This window comes from Mauremys reevesii, linkage group 1, assembly GCF_016161935.1.
Source record: "Mauremys reevesii isolate NIE-2019 linkage group 1, ASM1616193v1, whole genome shotgun sequence".
Classification (NCBI taxonomy): Eukaryota; Metazoa; Chordata; order Testudines; family Geoemydidae; genus Mauremys; species Mauremys reevesii.
The window spans coordinates 632396-655335 of NC_052623.1; the positions used below are offsets into that span (position 1 = coordinate 632396).

General features: G+C 52.9%; 1 protein-coding gene across 8 annotated transcripts in view; it reads right to left on the minus strand.

Moving 5' to 3' along the window:
- DNHD1 (dynein heavy chain domain 1) overlaps positions 1-22940 on the minus strand; it is a 238199-nt gene that overhangs the window by 192686 nt on the left and 22573 nt on the right. For 5 of the 8 annotated variants that reach the window (XM_039529729.1, XM_039529705.1, XM_039529693.1 and 2 more), the window contains exons 3-9: positions 21678-21753; positions 18500-19163; positions 17823-18002; positions 17388-17591; positions 16908-17018; positions 15134-15290; positions 14215-14466 (exon numbers count right to left, since the gene is read on the minus strand). In XM_039529729.1, the coding sequence (XP_039385663.1) occupies positions 14215-14466; positions 15134-15290; positions 16908-17018; positions 17388-17591; positions 17823-18002; positions 18500-19163; positions 21678-21729 (1620 nt within the window). In that variant the 5' untranslated portion in view covers positions 21730-21753. Of the gene's footprint in view, positions 1-14214; positions 14467-15133; positions 15291-16907; positions 17019-17387; positions 17592-17822; positions 18003-18499; positions 19164-21677; positions 21754-22632; positions 22729-22940 lie in introns of those variants that run through there. The other 3 variants (XM_039529722.1, XM_039529697.1, XM_039529713.1) reach the window with 2 other exon arrangements.

Consider the following 22940-nt stretch of genomic DNA (forward strand, 5'->3'; position numbering starts at 1 on the left):
TCCCCAGCCGAGGGAAGACGCGTCTGTCGTCAGAGACAGCGTGGGCTGGGGCGGGTGAAAGGGCAACCCTGCACACACCACGGAGGGGTTCAGCCACCAATCGAGGGAGTGAAGCACATTCAGCGGCACCGTGACCAAGGTGTCTATTGAGTCTCTGGCCAGACGGTACACCGAGTGGAGCCACATCTGAAAGGGGCGGAGCTGGAGTCTGGCGTACCTGGTGACGTACGTGCACGCCGCCATGTGCCCCAGCAGGGCGAGGCCAGTGCGGACCGAGGTCGTGGGGAAGGCCTGAAGGCTGCGGATGACGGCCGTTAACGCCAGGAACCTCGGCTGAGGAAGACAGGCCTTGGCCAGAGTGGAAGCCAAGGTCGCACCTATAAAGTCCAGCCTCTGCCTGGGAACCAGGGTGGATTTGTCCACGTTGAGCAGCAGGCCGAGGCTCGTGAACAGGTCCTGTGCCACTCGCACATGCTCCCTGACTTGTTCCCTGGAAGCCCCTTTCAGGAGCCAGTTGTCCAGGTAGGGGAACACGTGGAGCCCTTGGCGCCAGAGGTGGGCGGCTACCACTGCCATGCACTTTGTGAACACTCGAGGTGCTGTGGAGAGGCCGAAGGGAAGGACCGCGAACTGGAAGTGTCGACGGCCCGCCACAAAGCGGAGGAATTGTCTGTGTGGAGGGAATATGGCTATATGAAAGTAAGCGTCTTTCATGTCGAGGGCAGCATACCAGTCCCCGGGGTCCAAGGAGGGGATGATGGTCCCTAGGGAGACCATCCGGAACTTTAACTTCAAAAGGAAATTGTTGAGGCCACGGAGGTCGAGGATCGGCCTGAGACCTCCTTTTGACTTCGGGATTAGAAAGTAACGGGAGTAAAACCCTCTGCCCCAATCTTTCTTTGGTACCTCCTCCACTGCTCCGATGCTGAGGAGTGTCTGCACCTCTTGCAAGAGGAATTGCTCGTGAGAGGGGTCCCTAAAGAGGGACTGGGAGGGAGGACGGTAAGGCGGGGTGGAAGCAAACTGGAGGTGGTATCCGTGCTTCACGGTGCGCAGGACCCAGACATCTGAAGTCAATAGGGACCACGCAGGGAAAAAATAAGAGAGGCGGTTGGAGAACAGGGGGGAAGGATCCCAAACTGGGAAAGGTATGCTGTCCCCGGGCGTGCCTTCAAAAGGATGTCTTTGGGTCCGGCTGCGGCTTAGAGGCGCCGCGATTTTGGCCTGATTGAGGGCCGGAATAGCACCTGCGGCCTCCTCGTCCTCGGCGTCTGCTAAAGTCTTGTCCACGTCTAGGGACAGAGTAGGGACGGAAGTGTTGAGGACGGTAAGTGCGGCGCTGGGTGACAGGCGTATGCATACCGAGGTTATGCATAGTAACCCGATTGTCTTTTAGGCTCTGAAGCCTAGAGTCAGTTTTCTCCGAAAATAGGTCCTTTCCCTCAAAGGGCAAATCTTGAATGGTGTACTGGAGTTCAGGCGGAAGGGTGGAAGCCTGCAACCAAGAGATGCACCTCATGGTAACACCTGCTGCCAAGGTTCGGACTGCGGAGTCAGCCGCATTCAGGGAGGCCTGCAAGGATGTTCTAGCCACCTTCTTTCCTTCCTCCAGGAAGGCCTTGTACTCCTGGCGGGAATCCAGGGGAAGCAACTCCCGGAACTTCGCCATCTCCATCCAGGTATTATAGTCATAATGACTCAGCAACGCATGCGGATTTGCAACTCGGAGTTGCAAGGCGCCCGCTGAGTATACTTTACGGCCCAGGAGGTCCATCCTTCTGGCCTCTTTGGACTTCGGTGCGGGGGCCGGTTGACCATGGCGCTCCTTATCATTTACCGACTGGACGACTAGGGAGGAGGGTGCATGTAAAGGTACTCCTACCCCCTGGATGGCACCATATATTTCCGCTCGACCCCCTTAGCCGTCGGTGGAATTGAAGCCGGCGATTGCCAAAGGGTATCTGCCTTGGCCTGGATAGTCTTAATGAATGGCAGGGCCACTCTTGTGGGTGTGTCCGCTGCCAAGATGCTGCACACAGGGTCCTCAACCTCTGGGACCTCCTCTATCTGTAGGTTGATATTTAGGGCAATCCGCCGAAGGAGGTCCTGATGGGCAGCAATGGGTCGACTGGAGGTGGACTCGAGGATGACGCGCCCGCCACTGCCTCGTCAGGCGAAGAGGAGGACGATAACCCGGGGGCCAGGACATCCGGTATCTGCTCCTCGAGCTGAGGTCTGTGCGGTTCCTGCTCAGGAGGCACCGGGGAGACGACTGGAGGTGGCAACTGGGCGTCCCCGCCCGCTGGTGGAGGGCGACTAATTGTGGCCTCGGGGGCCCGACGGTCTGAGGCGGCAGCTCGTGATGGAGCAATGGGAGCACCTTGGGCCTGATGGTATGCCCAAGGTGTCCAAAAGGGCCACTGCTGGCTACTCTGCGTATCTGGCTGCGGTTCCTGAAACAGGCCCTCCGGTATGTCTGCCTCCGGGTCTTGTGAATAGTAGCTCCCCATGTGCGAGGAAGCCGAGGGATGCCTGGACGGCCATAGTGGGGCGGATAGGCCTTCAGCCAACGTTCCCACCGACTTGGTACTTTTCCGCACCGGGGAGCGGTGCCGGGAGAAACTGCGGTGCCGAGAACGGGACCGGGACCTGCGACCGGCTCAGTGCTGGGAGGTCGACCTGGACCTGGTGTATCGGCGCCTGGAGCGGCTTCTAGAGGAACGGTGCCATGACCGATGCCGAGACCTCGACCAGTGCTGGGAGAAGTACAATGGCGACTGGGATCTAGAGTGGTGCCGCGAGTCTGAGAACGCTAGGGAGGTGAAGGTCAGCTAAGCTGCACTCCACTGTTCCAACAACCGACACGGGCGGTAAGAATGAACTGAGGAGTGGGTGGGTCGGCTGGGGTATATATCCGCGGCCATGGTGGCGCCACTCCAGGGGGCGCCCAGCCGACCCACTGAGTTGCTAGGGTAAAAGTCTTCCGATGAACGTGCACGCAACACGTGCACACCTACATGGAATGGATATGAGCAATCACTCGAAGAAGAAACGGAGGTACCTCCTGTGCGGAGGAAAAATGGCGATATGAAAATATGCGCCCTTCATATCGAGGGTGGCATACCAATCTCCAGGATCCACTGACGGGATAATGGTCCCCAGGGATACCATATGGAACTTCAACTTTACCATAAACTGGTTGAGTCCTCGCAGGTCTAGGATGGGTCTGAGACCACCCTTTGACTTGGGGATTAGGAAATAACGGGAGTAAAACCCCTTGCCCTTTTCGTTCTTTGGCACCTCCTCTATAGCCCCCATGGCGAGGAGCGACCGCACCTCTTGCAAGAGGAATTGCTCATGAGAGGGGTCCCTGAAGAGGGACAGGGTGGGAGGGTGAGGTTGAAACAAATTGGAGGTGGTATCCATATTCCACCGTGCGTAGGACCCAGAGATCCGAGGTTAACTGGGACCACGCCGGGAGGAAGTAGGAGAGAGGGTTGGAGAAGGATCCTGGCCTATAATTGGTACGCCGTCCCCGGGCACACCTTCAAAAGTTAGATTTTGGTCCCGCTGGTGGTTTGGAGGGACCTTGATTTTTGCCCCTTTGGGGTCCTGATTGGCATCTACGCCCACCTCGGCCGCGCCGCCTGTCAAAGTCCTGCCTGTTTCTAGGCACAAAATACGGACAGAGAGGTTGGGGGTGGAAGGGTCTGCGTTGGGTCACTGGCGTGTGCATGCCTAGCAAACGCATTATGACCCTATTGTCTTTCAGGCTTTGCAGCCTAGGGTCAGTCTTCTCCGAGAAGAGGCCTTTACCATCGAATGGCAAGTCCTGGATGGTGTACTGCAATTCGGGTAGAAGGTTGGAAACCTGAAGCCATGAGATACGCCTCATGGCAACACCTGAGGCCAGAGTCCTGGCTGCTGAGTCGGCTGCATCGAGCGAGGCTTGGAGGGAAGTTCTGGCCACCTTTTTTCCTTCCTCCAAGAAGGCAGCGAACTCCTGGCGGGAATCCTGAGGGAGTAGTTCCGTAAATCTCCCCACCTCCGCCCATGTGTTGTAATTATAGCGGCTGAGGAGGGCTTGTTGATTCGCCACCCGGAGCTGTAAGGCGCCCGCCGAGTACACCTTACGGCCGAGCAGGTCCATTCGCCTAGCCTCCTTAGATTTTGGGGCTACGTACCCCTTAGAGGGCACCATATATTTACGCTCGACTCCCCTGGCCGTAGGTGGGATGGAGGCCGGCGATTGCCATATAGTGTCTGCATTGGCTTGAATGGTACGAATAAATGGTAGGGCCACTCTGGTGGGAGCATCAGCCGACAGAATGCTCACCACCAGGTCCTCCACCTCTGGGACCTCCTCTACCTGGAGGTTCATGTTGAGTGCTACCCTCCTGAGGAGGTCCTGGTGGGCCCTCAGGTCGATTGGAGGAGGGCCCAAGGAGGATGTCCCTGCCACCGCCTCGTCTGGAGAAGAGGAAGAGGAGACACCTGGGACGAGAGGGTCCTGCGTGGCCTCTTGCTCCTGAGCAACCTCCTGCTCCAGTGGGACTGGGGAGTCTGGTGGGTGGACTGGAGCTTCCTCCGTACCAGCGGGAGGGGGACGGCTGATTGTCGCCTCTGGCACCCGGTGCTCTGATGGTGCCGAGCGGGACGGGACTACTGGTGCCCCTTGGGCCTGGTGGTACGCCCAAGGCATCCAGAAGGACCACTGGTGTGGGCCTAGGTCCTGGGCCTGTGCCTCTTGGAAGACCCTGGTGGGCACATCAGACTCGCGGTCCTGCGCATAATAGCTGTCCGCGCGGGACGACTCTGAAGCGTGCCTGGAAGGCCATGGAGGAGCGGAGAGGCCTTGAGCAGAGTCCATGTCTCTAGCAGGCCTAGCTCTACTCAGCACCGGATACCGGTACCGGGAGGCATACCGATACCGGGAACGAGACCGGGACCTGCAACGGGAGCAGTGCCGGGAGGTCGACTGTGATCTCGAGGCTCGACGTCGGGAGCAGCTACGGGAGTCACGGTGCCTGGAGCAGTGCCGGTAGCTGGAGCGGTGCCAAGAATATCGGGCCGGTGACTGGGATGCCGACCGGAGCCGTGAGTGCGACCAGTACCGCAGAGGAGAACGGTGCCGGGACTGCGAGCGGCGATGGGAGCGGGAGCGCCGTCGGGACCTGGAACATCTGCGGGACCGTGATCTAGAACGGTGCCGGTCTGCTGTGCCGACAGAGGGTGGCCGAATCAAGGCCCGCTTGCCTATAGACTGTATCGCCCGCACCGGCGGTGCCGGGGGCGGAGGCAGCGTCGACTTTGTCATCAAAATCAGATCCCTCGCCGTTGAGAACGTCCCCGGTGTGGACAGGATATTAAGCTCTGCCACGGGTCTAGCCGGAGAGCTGACAGGCACCGGACTCGACGGCCCTTGTGGGACCGGAATCAACGGTGCAGACGTCGTCAGTGCCGCGGCGGGTGTCGGCGCCGGGCGGTCCGACTTGGACGAGCTCTCTGGCTGCGGTGCAGGTGGCACGGAAGCAGCAGGAGTCTTAGTCTTTCTCGACCTCGGGGAGAGGGAGCAGCATCGAGCCGGCCTCGGTGCCGACGACGGGTGGTGCCGAGGAGCCTTTGCCATACTGGCGTGGTCCGGTGCCGAGGAGGTGCTTCTGTCCGAAGAGTGACCAGCGCTCGGTGCCGAAGGCTGAGGGGTGAGAGCCGCCTCCATGAGGAGCTGCTTTAGCCTAATGTCCCGCTCCTTTTTTGTTCTTGGCTTAAAAGCTTTGCAAATGTGGCACTTAGCTGTCAGGTGCGACTCCCTGAGGCACTTCAGACAGGAGTCATGCGAGTCTCCTGTCGGCATCGGCCTGTGGCAGGCCGAGCACGGTTTGAAACCCGGTGAACAGGGCATGGGCCCCGGCACCGGGTGCGGGGAAGGGGCTATTCCCCAAACCCCTCTTAACTATTATTATACTAAATATACTATAAAGTAATAAACTAAAGTGAACTATATAAAAAGTTTTTAACTATATACACAACAAGGAACGAGAGAACTACGAGTAGCTAGGGAAGTGGAGGTCAGCTAAGCCGCGCTCCACTGTTCCAACGACCGACACGGGCGGTAAGAAGGAACTGAGGGGCGGATGGGTCGGCAGGGGTATATACCCGGTGCTATAGCGGCGCCACTCCAGGGGGCGCCCAGCCGACCCACCGAATGTTGCTAGGGTAAAAATCTTCCAACGAACGTGCACGCAGCGCGCGCACACCTAATTGGAATCGATATGAGCAAGCACTCGAAGAAACAGTGTTGTAAAATTTAAAAATGAAATTCTAATTAGCATAGGCACCGACTCCTTGGGTGCTCCAGGGCTGGAGCACCCACGGGGAAAAATTAGTGGCTGCTCTGCACCCACCGGCAGCTAAGCTCCCTGCCCCATCCCACCTCACCGCCTCCTCCCTGAGCATGCCAAACAGCTGTAGCAAGCTCCATGAGGGAGCGGGGAGGAGTGGGAATGTGGCACGTTCAAGGGAAGAGGCAGGGCCAGGGCAGGGATTTGGGGAAGGAGTCAAATAGGGGCAGGGAAGGGACGGAGCTGGGGTGGGGACTTTGGGGAAGGGGTTGGAATGGGGTCGGGGTGGGGGCAGGGCAGGGCTGGGGGCAGAAGGGAGTCGAGCACTCACTGGCGCTCATTAGAAGTCGGCGCCTATGCTAATTACTGTGTTTTTCTTCTATTTAAAGGTCTGAGTTTTACAATATCCATTTCAGGCTGTAAAAGAAACACCCACCCACACACACAGGCTTTGGTTTGCTTCTATCTCTAGTGTTTCTCCAATATATAGACAATAGCAATTTAAGCATCAAAACCAACTTTTTTAAATACCCATTTTAAAAACAATGTTTAAAAGCCAATTGCAGAAATTTACCTTCCATCACAGGGTAAAGGGATACTGACATATAATTAGTCTGTTTCCCGCCATGGGTATTTAAGATTTTTACTTCATTTGATTCTACATTTTCTTTCACATATAGTGCTACTCCCCACCCTGCACGACCTGTTCTGTCCTTCCGATATATTTTGTACCCCGGAATGATTGTGTCCCATGGACTGAGAGCAATCAACCAGGTCCCCGCGATGGTGACTGTCAGAGAGCATTTTCTAGAATTTATTGACATTGATGATACTACAGGAGCTGGTATGACAAATGTGCTTCTTAAAAGCTGGAAGATACGGGAATTGCGATAGCTGATGTGAGAGGTCAGGGCTATGATAATGGTGCCAACATGAGAGGAAAGAACAGGAGTGCAGACACGGATCTGAGAGTTAAACCCTCGAGGTTTTTTTGTCCCATGCAGTTCTCATTCATTGAACTTGGTGGTCAGTGATGCAGCATCAGCTTCTAGTGAGGCTGCTAAATTTTTTAATGTAATTCAAAGCATCTATGTATTTTTCTCTGCATCAATTCATTGATTTCAATTTTGAAGCAACATCTGGGAACATCCTCTCTGACATTGAAACCACTGAGTGCCACACAATGTGAAAGTCGAGTGGAGGCGATAAAGACTATCAAACATCAAATTGGGAAGATAGATGATACCATAGTTGCCATTATGGAGGATAATGCTATGACAGGAACTGTTCATGGGAGAACAGTGGCAGAGAGAAATGGAATCACCAGAAACATACATAACTTCAAATTTTGGTGTGGCTTAGTGTTGTGGCATGACATACTGTTTGAAATAAATGTTGTAAGCAAGAGACTCCAAAGGTGTTGACCTTGATATATCTGGAGCAATGGAACAAATGGACAAAGCAAAGTCATACCTACAATCTTAACGGTCAGATGAGGGATTTCAAAACGTTCTGAAGAGTGCACAGAAGTTGGCAGAGGAAGCTTCACACTGAAGCTATTTTCCCACCCATTCAAGAATACAAGGTCACCGAAGAAGAAGACATTTTGATTATGAGGCATGGGTAATCCCATAAGAGACCCCAAACAACAATTCAAAGTTGAATTCTTTAACCAGGTGCTAGATTGTGCAATACAGTTAGCTGAACAACATTTCATGCAGCTCAAGGAACACAGCAGTATATTTGGGATGTTGTAGGATATTCCAAAACTCCACACTATACCTGAAGAAGACCTACACCACCAATGCAGGGCACTAAAAACTGTGTTGACACATGATGACATGCACGATATTGATACGAGCGATGTAGGGGATGAACTGAAAGCCCTTTCAAGATATATTTCAGCAGGATCAACTCCAAAGGCTGTTCTGGAACATATATGCACAAATAAGATGACCACCCTCTTTCCAAATGCTTTTGTTGCTCTGTCCATACTTCTAACACTTCCTGTAACAGTTGCCAGTGGAGAATGCAGCTTCTCCAAGCTGAAGTTAATAAAAACACATCTACACTCCACAATGACACAGGAGAGGCTGGTCGGCCTTGCAACCATCTCAGTAGAGCATGAGCTGGCCCAGATTGTGGACCTTCCGGAAGCAGTTCAAATCTTTGCAGCCAAGAAGGCATGAAAAGCACCACTTTGATTATTCAAACAGATAAAAATGCCGGTGTTTACTATGCAGACAAGAAAAGTTACATTTTCTGTTCAGGCATTTGAAAGTTAAGTGGAGAAAGAAGTGGTTCGGGACTATTTAGAAAACCTGGACGAGCACAAGTCCATGGGGCCGGATGCGCTGCATCCGAGGGTACTAAAGGAGTTGGCGGATGTGATTGCAGAGCCATTGGCCATTATCTTTGAAAAATCATGGCGAACGGGAGAGGTCCCAGATGACTGGAAAAAGGCTAATGTAGTGCCCATCTTTAAAAAAGGGAAGAAGGAGGATCCGGGGAACTACAGGCCAGTCAACCTCACCTCAGTCCCTGGAAAAATCATGGAGCAGGTCCTCAAGGAATCAATTCTGAAGCACTCAGAGGAGAGGAAAGTGATCAGGAACAGTCAGCATGGATTTACCAAGGGCAAGTCATGCCTGACTAACCTAATTGCCTTCTATGAGAAGATAACTGGCTCTGTGGATGAGGGGAAAGCAGTGGACGTGTTATTCCTTGACTTTAGCAAAGCTTTTGACACGGTCTCCCACAGTATTCTTGCCAGCAAGTTAAAGAAGTATGGGCTGGATGATTGGACTATAAGGTGGATAGAAAGCTGGCTAGATCGTCGGGCTCAATGGGTAGTGATCAACGGCTCCATGTCTAGTTGGCAGCCGGTTTCAAGTGGAGTGACCCAAGGGTCAGTCCTGGGGCTGGTTTTGTTCAAAATCTTCATTAATGATTTGGAGGATGGCGTGGACTGCACTCTCAGCAATTTCAAACTCTCCAAACCCCTTGGTCCCACTGTGACGATGTGGTTCTGGCGGGACCCAATTGAGAGTGCCAATTCAGGACCAATTGCTCAAACAGGGCAGTTACAGCCCTAGGCTGGGGTTTTTCTACCTCTAAGGCAAACCAAACCAGCCAGACAAAAAGGACTTCGGTTTCACCCCACTGGCTAACCACAAGTCACACAAGCAATTTCCTTAGACACTCCAGTCTCCCAGTATCACCACCAGTGCCACTCATCCTGGGGATGAATGGTTATGAAAACCAGCACCCCAATAAAAGAAAAAGGTTCTCTCGATTCCAAAGAATCAAGCCCCAGACCCAGGTCAATATACACATCAGATCTTACCCACAAATCACGCTGTTGCCAATCCTCTAGAATCTAAAATCTAAAGGTTTATTCATAAAGGGAAAAAGGTAGAGATGAGAGCTAGAATTGGTTAAATTGAATCAATTACATACAGTAATGGCCAAGTTCTTGGTTCAGGCTTGTAGCAGTGATGGAGTAAACTGCAGGTTTAAATCAAGTCTCTGGAACATCCCCCGCTGGGATGGGTCATCAGTCCTTTGTTCAGAGCTTCAGTTTGTAGCAAAGTCCCTCCAGAGTTAAGAAGCAGGATTGAAGACAAGATGGAGATGAGGCATCAGCCTTTTATAGACTTTTCCAGGTGTAAGAACCTCTTTGTCCTTATTGTGGAAAATTACAGCAAAATGGAGTCTGGAGTTACATGGGCAAGTCCCTGCATATTTGCTGAGTTACAAGGTGTATCTGCCTTCTCTCCATGGGTTAATTGTGTAGCTGATGGTCCTTAATGGGCCATCAAGCAGGCTAGTCAGAGCTAACACCAACTTGTCTGGAATGTTTCCCAGAAACACACCACAAACTTGAAATACAGACAGTATAGATCCAATACTCATAACTTCAACTACAAAATGATACAGACATACAGACAGCATAATCATAACCAGCCACCCATAACCTGGTTTTAGACACCTTATATGACCCCCTTTACATAAGATTTGGTGCCACTACAGGACATTGGTTGCAAACCATGTTCTATATGGTCCCAGTTTATATCAATAACGTCACACCCACCTTCATGCAACCCAGAGCCCTCACCCCCCACCCGCACCCCAACCCCCTGCCCCAGCCCGGAGCCACCTCCTGCCCCCTGAACTCCTAATTTCTGGTCCCACCCCAGAGCCCTTACCCCCAGCCAGAGTCCTCACTCCCTCCCTCCCACACCTCAACCTCCAATTTTGTGAGCATTCATGGCCCACCATACAATGTCCATACCCATATGTGGCCCTCGGGCCAAAAAGTTTGCCCACCCTAGCCATAGACAGTCTTTTGTTTTGTTAAGTGACCAGTAGAGCTGGTAATCAGGTCTAAGCACTTAGACCTGCTGTGGGACAGTGTTTCTGTGGAAGAGGCGGCCCAGTCTGCACTAGCAGCGGGGTTCCCACACTGAGAGCTCAGCTGAAATCACTGAGATCTGGGTGGAACCTCACCTCAAGAAACCAACTCGCAGAGGTCACAGTGGCAGGTGGCAGCAGAAGGTGACTGCGCAGGGCCATTGGCAATAGAGCGATGAAGTGAAAGGTGGCACAATGAACAGTGACCAGAGTGAACAGTGAGCAGCTGGAGGAATGAGCAAGGTGCCTTCTTGCCCCCCACCTGGGTGCTGAACTCATGTGAAAGCACCTCTGAACTCTGAGTCTCCTCTGACCAAGGACAACACTGGTGAGTGTTAATGAGGCTCTTAAGAATGCTGGAAACACAACACAGTTCATGCGAACAAACATGGCTGTGGCATCATACTCTCTATTTAAGCAAGAGATACCACACACTACAAACTGGAGGCCAATGTTAAGTGTATTGTCACTTGTTCATCCTGAAGTTGAACACTGGTTCCGAACAAGACAGCAAATGCTCACTATCTTTCTGCAAGAAACTCAACTGACTGGCTTGAAGCATGTGGTGCAACAGTGAAAGACTCGACAGTTGAAAAGTTGAAGAACTCTCTCACCACATTCAAAAAATGTGCATACATGGCTGATGAATGCACCGATGCAAATGGACATCAAGTATTAAGTCATCTTGATGTCAGTGGTAGGCCAGTAGATGCATTTCTAGATGTTCAAGTTATAGAAGACACATCGACTGCATACGTGACAACCCACATCTTAGAAGAGTTAAATGCTTGTCAGTTGGACCCCAAACAGATGGCTGCTTGTGCATTTGATGGAGCTGCAAACTTCTCTGGAAGACATGGTGGAGTACAAGCTTTGCTCAGAGAAAAGTGTAACCCTAATCTCTCCTATACACACTGCAGAGGCCATCTACTCCAACTAGCGCTAGTACGAGCTGCAGACTCTTCAAAAGACATTTTAAAAGCTATAAATTTAATTTCTTCATTATATTCTTTTTTCAGCAAGAGTCCAAAAAGACTGAGTGTCTTGGAAAATATAGAAGATACACTGGGACTGAAGTTCAAATTAGTCCAACCTGGGAAAACTCTCTGGCTTTCTCATGAGTGATCCTTAGCTGTTGTCTTAAAATTACTCCAGCCATTATTACTGTCTTTGGAAAGAACCGTATATACTCGTTCATTAGCCCGTTTGTTTATAAGCCAACCCCCCAAGATGGTTAGATAAAAATAGCAAAAACTGTATGACCCTTTCATAAGCCGACCCTATATTTCAGGGGTTGGCAAACTTTGGCTCCCAGCCATCAGGGTAAGCCGCTGGAATGTCAGGACATTTTGTTTACTTGGAGCATCTGCAGACATGGAGCCCTCAGCTCCCTGTGGCCGCAGTTCGCCATTCCCAGCCAATGGGAGCTGCGGGAAGTGGCGTGCCAGGTATACAAAACAACAATGTATTAGATATTCAATTAAATGATTCCATAGAGTTTAAAATCATCAAATTTTGGTGTAGACCCATTTATAAGCCCACCACCGCTCTTTGATGTGTCACTTTTTCGGCTTATGAACGATTATTTACGGTATCTACCAAGATGGGATGGATCTAAGTAGTGAGGCTGGTGGATTACTTTTTCTACTGTGTTCAGAGAAGACTATTGCCATTCTCTTTCTCGCTCATAAGTCTACTGTTGAAATCACTTGGGTCATTAAACAATTCCATCCAGGCATCTGCTACAACAGTAGTAGATCTTTGTCCAGCAAAAGCTACATTTGGATCAATCCGAGAGCTATCCATTGAACAAGTACTGGAAGAAGCAAAGACTTCAGTCCAGAAGTTGACTAATGAAGGCATTTATATTGAATCCTTAAGTGAAGAGGACAGGAGATGTTTGTTAAGACAACTGAAAAAGTACACAGACTTGATTCTTAAAAATCTACAACAGCAACTTCTAGATTCTACTCAACCTCTACATAGCTTTTACAGATCCCTGTCCTATAAAACACTGACAGTTGAGTGGAGTGAGGCACTACCAGCAATGGGGCTGCCATGTGCTCAGGACAGAATAGAGAATTTGAACTCAGAGTGGAATATCATACGACTAATGAATAAAGATTTGACTTCAACTTATTTTTTATCATCACTAGTGGCTCGAACCGATCTTTGTATTATGTTTCCTGGGATGAAAGAAGTAAGAATTCATCTCTTGCTACTCCCAGTCACAACAGCTACAGTTGGGCGTTCTTTTTCATCACTGAATAGAATTTTGTGTTCTGTAAGAAGTCGCCTTCTGCTTGATCATGTGAATGAACTAATGAGCATATCAATTGAAGGAATGGAAGTACCAGACACATGAGACGCCACCAAAGATGAACGTGTTGCATTCAAGAAGTTCATTAACAGAGTTGTGCAAAATTATAACAAGAAATCAAGAAGGATGTAGATATAGTGCTTCATAGAAGGCTTGAGTAGCCAACTTTAATTTGTGTGATGATTTTAAAACATGAGCTAAATCTAATAAAATAGTCATGAAACATTTTTCAGTTTTTACTATGGTGCCATACAGCCCACCTTCACCCTCACAGTCTCACCCCTCATCGGCCCTGACACATCTCCCCCACCACCCAGTAAATTCAAACACCCCTCCTAATTTCAATTCCTGGGGAAAACACTGGTAAGACAGCCAGACATCTCCATCTCATGAAGACTTCTATTTCAGACCCAACGCCTTTCTGGAAGATGGTTTAGCTCAGAGGTCCCCAAACTGTGGGGTGTGCCCCCTTAGGGGGGGACAGAGGAACCTTGGGTGGGGCAGCAGGGCCTAGGCCAGTCCCCACGGGCAGCGGGAAGGAGTGCTACCCAGCCCCTCCTCACCCCCAGCTCTGATCTGGCCCCACCCACAGCTGCATCCCCACCCAGCTCCCAGCCCCGCACCTGGCCCTGGCCCCAGTCTCCGGCCCGGCTGCTGCTCTGCTCCCAAACCTGGTCCTGCCCTCAGCCTTGGCTGCTGCTCTGTTCCAGGCCTGGGGCAGGGGCAGGAGCAGGGCTGGGAGCATAGCCGCACCGAGCTGTGGGCCCAGCTGCCAGTCCCCACCGCAGTCTGGCCCCAGACCCACCCCCGGCTGTGGCCCCAGCCTCAGTTCTCTTACTCCATCCACATCCCTCATGGCCATGGCTCCAAGGGGCGCAGACAGGGGATAAGGGGATAAGGGGGTGGCATGGCCCTCCAAAGTTTGGAGGCCGCTGCTTTAGGTAAACACAAGTGACTGGGTTCAGTACAGGGGGAACTGGGCAGGAATCTCTGGCCTGTGCTATCAGTAGGTCAGACTAGGCAACCTAATGGTCCTGTCTGGCCTTCAACTCTTTGAATCTATGCCAATGTCAGACTGAAAAGAGACAGGCCGAGGGCACGGAACACTCCGAGCCTCCAGCCTCCTCTTTCCTGCCTCACCTTCATGACGTTGCTGACGAACGCTGTGACTTCCTCCTGCACGATGGAGACCAGGTTCTGGCAGGTTAGGAGGTTCACCAGCTGGGCCAGGCTGCCCAGCCTCTGCATCCAGAACTCGGCTTCCTTCAGCCTCCTCTCCAGGTCCCTGTAGTGGACTCTCTGCTTATACAGGGACTCCTTGGTGACGTAGAGCTTGTAGCGCTGCACTTGGGTCTGCAGCCCATGCACTGTCTTGTAGGTGTCATCCCGCACCTGCAAGGACATGGACACAGCAGGGCTGAGAAGGCAGGTTCCCTGCACAGACCCATCTCCCTGTCGGTGCTCAGGGTGGGATGGGGAAGGAGTGAAGGGAGCTGCCCAAATCTCTCCCCGCTGTGGAGCCCCACATTATTCCAGGAGACTCTTTCTTGCTGCTCTGGGATGGAGAGAGAGGGTCCTAAAAGGTCTGTGATAGAAACAATCGAGCATGGGAGAAGCACTGTTCCCTGGTTTGACTGGGGAACACAACCCTGAGAGCTCCCAGAGCTTTCCCAGCCAAACCAGGAGCTTAAAACCTTGAATTGTAGGGTCTATAGGGCAGGCGTGGAGCTTCCATGGGAGAGGAGGACCTGTGTAGGGGAAACTCCCAGCGCTGGAGGAGCACTACAGGGAGCAGGGCAGGAGCATTGGCTGTGGGGTTGTAGAGCTCCTGGCTATTCCCTGCAGGAGGAGCTGTAGGGAGCAGAGCAGTGGTGCTGGCTGCGTGGGGAGCTCCCATCAGAGGGCACTACAGGGAACAAGGCAGGAGCACTGGCTGTGGGGTTGTGAAGCTCTGACCCCTCCCAGCAGGAGACACTCAGTGAGAGAAGCCAAGGGGCACTGGGAGTACAGGGAGAGAACAAATGTGGAGGGTCTCCACAAGGCTCCAACCCTGCCTTACCAGCTCGAGAATGGCTGAGCAGAGGGTGAGGAACCTCCTAAGCAGGCCTCGGGCACGGCCATTCTCTTGGGCCAGGGCCCGCTGTAGCTCCGGGAAGGTGTAGCATTTGGAGTCATCCTGGGGCAGCCAGTGCACAGATCTTAGCTCCTGCAGGAGTCTAGGAGGAAACAGGATCCATCAGGCAGGGCCATGGGGACATCCAGCCTCCCTGGGCACTCAGCCCCAGGCAGTCGAGGGTAAGCGCAGGAGTGTAGAAGCCAGCAAGGGACCCCTCCTGGGGTCCAGCCCAGTAACCCTGAGCTCACTGGCTGGGGCCTCAACCCTTCCTCCCCAAGGCTCTGCTCACAGCACCCCTGGAGAGCTGACCCTAAGGTCAAATGTCCCCTGTGAGCCTGAAGGGAGCCAGCAGTGTGAAGAGAACTGGCCCCTGAAGGGAAGCGCCCCACAGAGGCTCCTCCGGCCCCTGCTTGGGGAGAAAGGACTCAGTGAGGACCACTGGAGAACCTAAAGAGGTGGGGGTGCTCTGTCTTCTGCATAACCCAGGATAAAAGGTATCAGGCATATTTAGAAGCAGCAAAGAATCCTGTGGCACCTTATAGACTAACAGACGTTTTGCAGCATGAACTTTCGTGGGTGAATACCCACTTCTTCGGATGGCTTGCATCCGAAGAAGTGGGTATTCACCCACAGCCGGGGGTGGGTCTGGGGCCAGACTGCGGTGGGGACTGGCAGCTGGGTCCACAGCTCGGTGCGGCTATGCTCCCAGCCCTGCTCCTGCCCCTGCCCCAGGCCGGGAACAGAGCAGCAGCCAAGGCTGAGGGCAGGACCAGGTTTGGGACCAGCTTGCATCCGAAGAAGTGGGTATTCACCCACGAAAGCTCATGCTGCAAAACGTCTGTTAGTCTATAAGGTGCCACAGGATTCTTTGCTGCTTCTACAGAACCAGACTAACACGGCTACCCCTCTGAGGCATATTTAGGACAAATTGGTGAAAGGTAAGTATTACTGAATGTTGTAGCATCGCATGTTAACAAACCAGCTGAGCCTGTGTGTATGCTGCTGATGCTGATGTTTTGAAAATAACTGCAGTTTCCACACTAATGTCTATGAAAGATAGTAGATGCCACAAGACAAACACTGCTAGTCAGGGTGAAATGTTCAAGACTTCCTTAAGGTAATCACCTGTGACTACCACGCTAAGGTGACGTAAATATTAATGAGTTAGCCTATGAAAGATGGGGCACCCCAAAAGTAGTGAGGTGTGGAAGTTCAAATACGGAAAAGGGGTTCAAACCTTCATAAATGTGTGTGAACCCCAGTGGGTGTATCCTGGCCTATGTGCCTTGGCTGGGGGAAGATGCCAGGAGGACGCTCACTGGTGAGGACGGTGATGATGAAGACTAACACCATTCTGTATGGGTCTCTCTCCGCTTTACCAGATTGCAGCGTGTGCATTGTTTGGTCAATTAATAAAGGAAATTATTGTGGAAAGAGCACTAGAGAGTCTCTGTGGTGCACCGTGTGGCCCCTTGTGTTGGTGACCTCTCTCCTGTAGGCTGTCTCGGAGGCTGGCCCTTGGGGTGGGAATTGGTTAAAGTAACCACAAGCTATAGATAAGGCTACATCCAGGGCCTCGGGCCTCCAGTGCCGGGTGTTCTCAGCTGGGATTCCAAGGGGAGTGGCGCCAGCCTGGACAGGGGCTGCTCTCAGTCAAGGTCCTGGCTGGGGCAGGGACACGCCTCCCCCCCACACAAACACACAGACATCTTCTCACCTGGAGATGTGGAGCAGTGCTGCTCCAAAGTGGGGCACAGCCAGGAGCAGGTGCTTGCCCAGGGCTTCCTGGCGTCTCAGCAGCTGCAGGTGCTTCACATTCTGCCACCAGCTACGGGAGAAGGAGGGTGAAACTAGGAGCTGTGCCATGCTGAGAGGAGGGGTTAGCTCAGGGAGGCGAGAGACACTGCACATCAACAAGAGGCTCCATGCCGACCTGCTGCTATTGGTCCCACCTTGCCCACATCCCTGGGCTCCAGCCCATGTCCCTGCAGCCAGAACCGTCAGGTGCAGATCCTGTAAGCTGTTAATGGGGGCCAGCCAACCTAATACCTCAGGTCCTGCCCCAACACATGCAATATAGGCCCCCTGCATCCAGGGCTCAGGCCACCAGGCCCCATCCTCTGAGCACAGTGTGGAGGTTGGGATCCTTCGCAGGTTCCTCTACAGTGCCCTTCAGCAAGGGGCACCCACCACTCACCAGGCAAAGGCTTTGCGGACGAGGCAGTGCCTGAAGAAGGGGATGCACTGGAGTAGCTGCCACAGTGTGGCCTCTCGGTGCCACTCTCCAAGTGTTAGGGCCTCAGCACCTTCTTCAGGGTGCACATGCAGCACCCCAAAGGGGGAGAAGACATAGTGCTGGGAGTTGGCCTGGCGCTTAGGAACCGCAACCAGGTCGTAGGGCCTGTATGGAGAAAGGAAAATACAAGGCCCTACATGGAAAGAGGAAGCAGGGCCTGGCTGCTCCACCCATCCACACATACCCCTGCCCCTGCCATGGGGAGGCCAGCAAGGCACTGAGCCCTGCAGCACCACTGGGGGCACCAGGCCTGACATCCCAGAGGCTAACACAGCACTAGGGAAGTGCCTGGCAGGGGCAGTGGGGGGTGGGGGGGGTGAGTTTGGGTGCAGTTACCTGAAGTGCCTGTTGGGGGCAATGTTGAGGTAGACAAAGTTGATTTTCCCCAGGTGCCTGTTCCTCACAAAAATCTCAGCAGCCCGGAGCCCCGTCAGGGACTGCCAGGAGAAGCCCTGCTCTCCTTCCACCACCTGTGGGGAGGGTACAGCAGCCTCTCGGCCTGGGTCTGGCAGGAGCCTGCAGTGAAGATGGGATGACTGAGAGAGCTCCAGGGCAGAGGTCACCCCATGTCCAGAGCCAGCTCCCTCTCCAGGGTGCAGGCGGAGGGGGAGGGGGGCAGCTGGGATGCCACACTCAGCTCGCCTAGGATTTGCACGTTCACAGTGCTGGAGAGACACTCACTCCCCAGGGGGGGTCTGTACCGTTAGACCACCATACAGTGAGAAAACATCTAGGACTCCTGGCTGCCCAGTTCCCCTGAGCGGACTCCCGAGCCCCTAATCCCCTCCCAGAGCTGAAACAGAACCCAGGAGTCCTGGCTCACAGTTCCCACCACCATCTGGCAGGCTCTCCAGTCACAGTGAGCTCCGGGGAGTACAGTCCAGCGTCCCTGTGGCCCTGGGGAAGTGGGAGTGTGCGTGATCCCTGGACTCTGTGGGGCCCATGAGAGCAGTCCATACCCTGGGGGAGGGCATTGGAGCCTGGTGCCAGGATTTGGCGGAGGAAGCCCTTACCTCAGCTTGGCACAGCAATACTTCACAGGCACCTCTGTACCAAGGGCGAGGGACATGAGGCCCAGGCTGCTTTTCCACTGGGTCTCATCCTGAGCCAGCTCCATGCCCACCAGACCCACACATCTCTGCAGCTCCTGCAAAGACACTGGGTCTGGCTGGAACGCGGCTGCTGGTTCTTCTACCTCCTGCTCTAGGACAAAGGGGCAGGGCTGCCCTGCGAAGGCTGGCTCTGAGCCAACAGGGAGCAGATTGGCTGGGGGCACTGGATCCCTGCAGTGTGCAGAAAGTGGATGGGCACACAGCTCTGAGTGGTCCCTGGGGAAGGCCTGGCCCATGGCTCCCAGGACATCTAGGTCAGACACGAGGGCCTGACTGCGGTGGTACTGGTAACAGAGGCTCTCCAGGTAGGGCAGCAGCTCCTCCCGGCAACGCAGCTGCTCCCGGAACGGGCTGAGGAGCTGCAGGACATCCAGCAGGTGCAGCCAGGCACTTCGGCTGCTCCTCTGCAGCACCTTCGCAAACACAGCAACCAGCTCTGCCACGAGCGCATCCAAGTGCTGGGGGTCAGGCCTGCCTGTCTCTTGGAGCTGGGCAGCAAGGCGCTGGCGGACACCCCAGGCCCAGCCATGCTCTGCTGGCTGGGAGCTCCTGGGCTCTCTTACACCTGAAAAGGGACAGAGTCATGAGCTAGGACCAGGAGAAGTGAGCAAGTGCTCAGCCCAAGGCTGAGGGTGCCCCCTATGCTGCCCACACCCAACTGCACTGTATTGTGGGGCCAGATTCTCTTCCACATATGTGATCCTTGGTGGCCTATCAGTGTTTCACGGCTTCAACAGGATCCTCGGATACGGGCTGCACATGGTACTATTGGAGGACTTTCAGCTTGCAAGGAGTTGGAAAATGCAGTGAGAGCTGAGTGACAACTAGTCTATGGTCTGCTGGGGATTCTGCGCTGCTGAAGACCTGGTGAAAGGCTAGCGGTGTTCCTTATGTGCTGTCAGCACCAAATCCTGAGCATAAAGCGGTTTGACTTTGTGCAGAATGTCATTGTCTTACAGATCTGGCCTTCCTTCAGATGCTCATTATACTCAAAAGCAGGGTTGCGTGCTCTTCAGCCATGTTACCAGGATGGACAAAAATACCCCAGTATACCATGCTCACGTGGAAAGGGGTGGATGCCCTGACCCTACCTAGAGATGCCTCTGAGATTTATGGATTTGCAGGATTGAGCCAGATGGGGGAATTTCAGTACATAATGCCTAGTGTGACCCTGCGGTCACTCTGGCTGGCACAATGGTCCTCAGTAGACTATGCATGTTTGAGGATGATTCCTACACACCCCTATGCTGGGCAAAGCAAAGAATGAGTGTGACACTCTATACCTCAGGGGAGTGCCCTGTAAACCCCATATTCCTCATCTATATATAATTGTGATATTGCATATAAAGCATGCCATGTGAGGTATCCGGGGAAAGGTTATGATCTGCGGAAACCCACTGTTCCATCTAAATATGTGTATCATGCACACATATAAAATTTTGAGAATTGTGTTGTATGGTTGTCACCAAAATATGCTGTGGGTTTGGGAGGCACCCAGATACTAGCTCTCCAGAGAGTGAAGCAATGATAAGGGAGGTAACCAACACCTGGGTGGGTGTTGAACAGACATCACCAGCCATTGTCCAGCAGAGGAGTTACAATTCAATGACTGACTCACAGGAGACACACCAGGGTATTGCTTCACCTTCTGACTCAGAAATGCCCACTAGACATGCCTGACTTGTGTTCTCCAAGCAAATGGACTAAGGATATAAAATAGAACGTAGGGGCCCCATGATTGGCCTTTTTCCTGCCCCCACCTATGCTGCAAGCAACAAAGACACTCAGAAGACTGAAGACTCTAGCAGAGGAGACTGGCCCAGGTTTCAATGGTGAAACCTGTGTACTATGAACTGCCAGTGGGGTGAGAAAAACTGCAACCTATGGCACGCATGCCAAAGGCAGCACGCGAGCTGATTTTCCTGGCCACCGGTCTGGGGGGCTCTGCATTTTAATTTAATTTTAAATGAAGCTTCTTAAACATTTTAAAAACCTTATTTACTTTACATACAACAATAGTTTAGTTATACAGTATAGACTTATAGAAAGAGACCTTCTAAAAACGTTAAAATGTATTACTGGCACGCAAAACCTTCAATCGGAGTGAATAAATGATGACTCGGCACAGCACTTCTGAAAGGTTGCCGACCCCTGCTCTAGATGTTGCCCAGTCTAACAGGGTTGAGAGTTTAGACTGCGTGCTTATATAACCCACATACCTCCTGGGTGTGGTACTTTGTCCCCTCTAGTGCACCAAGACCACTTAGAGAGAGAGATGAATGAGTCTGCTGCAGATCCTTAGCTAACAGCCATATGGTTTTACCTCATGCAGTAGAGGCTTGTGCATTTAGCTCCAGAGGTTCCCAGGTTCAATCCCACCCTCCGACAACCAGGGTCTATCGGCGTTACACTTATTTTATTTTGGTAACTAAGTCTGACTTTTTGCCTATCACTTCTAATCACTTAAAATCTATCTTTTGTAGTGAATAAGTTTGTTTTACAGTTTATCTTTACAAGTGAGTTTGCCTGAAGTGTGTGATAAATTTGCTCAGGTTTATAAAGGCAGGTGTATATCCACTTTCCATTGATGAAGTGGGGAACCAATTAATGTATTTGCACTGCTCAAGACAAGACGATATATTCCTGATGTACAGTGCTGGGAGCTCGGGGGATTTGGCTGGTGTCTTTCTCTGTGTGATTCATGAGTGGCGCTGGGAGCATTCATGCAATCCAGCTGGGTAGGGGGCTCCACATGCGGTTGTGCTGAGTGATCACATCACCTGCAGGGGTTTGCTAGTGGTCACTAGCAAGACATTGTGAGAGACAGCCCAGGCTGGAGAGTTAAGGGAGCACAGCGGTCCCACAGTCCCAGGCTGCACCCCGGAGATCCCATCACAATGAGCTGTTGGCACTAGAACAGAGAAGATGCCCCCAAATTCACTTCTGACCTCACCTGCAGCACAACAACCTCCAGAGCAACCCTGGGGCAATGGAGCCAGTGCTGACTGTGAGGAAACAGCTCTCCCTCTGAGCCCCTGTTCTCCCCCTGGTTATGGCAGCAGAGATTAAGGCTCCTTACCTGGGTCAGCAGCAGCAGGGAACAGACTGGGGAGAGTTGGGGAAGACTGCATGGTATCTCTGTGCACACAAAGCTGCTAAAGACAAAGGCCTGGTCAGTCTAGGTGCCATGGAAGCACAGGGGAAGGGGCAAAATGGGGGCAGGCTGTGCCGGGAGGATGGGATCACAGGCAGTCTGTTCTCGGCGGGGGGGGTGGGGGCAAGATGAGATCAGAGGGGGCAAGCTGTGCCATGGTGTGGGAGGGGACAGAGTGGGGTTAGAGGACGTTAAGTTGTGCCATTGGGTGAGGAAGAGGCGGGGGGTAGTGGTCAGACAGTGCCATGGGGAACAATGGGAGAGGTGGAGGATGTGCAGGGGGCACTGGGAGGGATGAGTAGGTGATGGGGGCCCCGGTGGTGCACATAAGCATCCATGGACTAGAACTAGGTCTGCAGAGCCTGGGACGGCTGACATTCCCACAGTGCCACCAGGAGGCCAGGCAGAGCACTTTGGAGAGCAGGCACCACATGAAGTACTGCCCAAGGGATGCAGAGTGACCTCCACAGCCTTTTGATTGGCCAAGCACCCTATTTAACCCTGGAGGGTGCCCCAGGAAGTTGTCTGGGAAACCATAGAGACTTTGGGCCTGCTGCGACTCCAGACTTCACCTTGTCTCCTGATCTCCAGTGTCTGATCCCAGCCCAACAATGACCCTGACTCTTGCCTCCTGACTTCAGCCTGGTACTACCTCTGCTTTCTGGTCTCCAACCCCAGCCTGACTCTGACCCTGACTCTTGCTTACTGAACCCAGCTCTAGCGATTCCTCTGACTCCTGCTCACTGACTATCATCCCGGCCCAGCCCAGCCGTGACTGCTAAGCCAGACCACCTACGTCCTAGTCTTACAGTTTGCCCAGACCCCTCCCAACCCCCTCTGCAGCAGCCCCATAACAGGGTTATGGAAGGGGTGGGTCTACCATTGCCCACTGGAAACCGGATCTCCAGGAGCAGGTTGCACAACTCCAAACCGAGAACCATCTGCTGTGGTCCCAATTGGTGCAGCTCCTAGCAGAAAATCAGACACATCACGAGCAGCTAGCATGGTCTCAGAAAGAAAATGCTGTACTCCAGGCTTGGGTTGGGCCACTGCCTTTTGAACAGAGCCCCACAGTACCACTACCCAAATGTTTGGATGGGAACATAAGAATGGCCATACTGGGTCAGACCAAAGGTCCATCTAGCCCAGTGTCCTGTCTACCGACAGTGGCCAATGCCAAGCATAGAT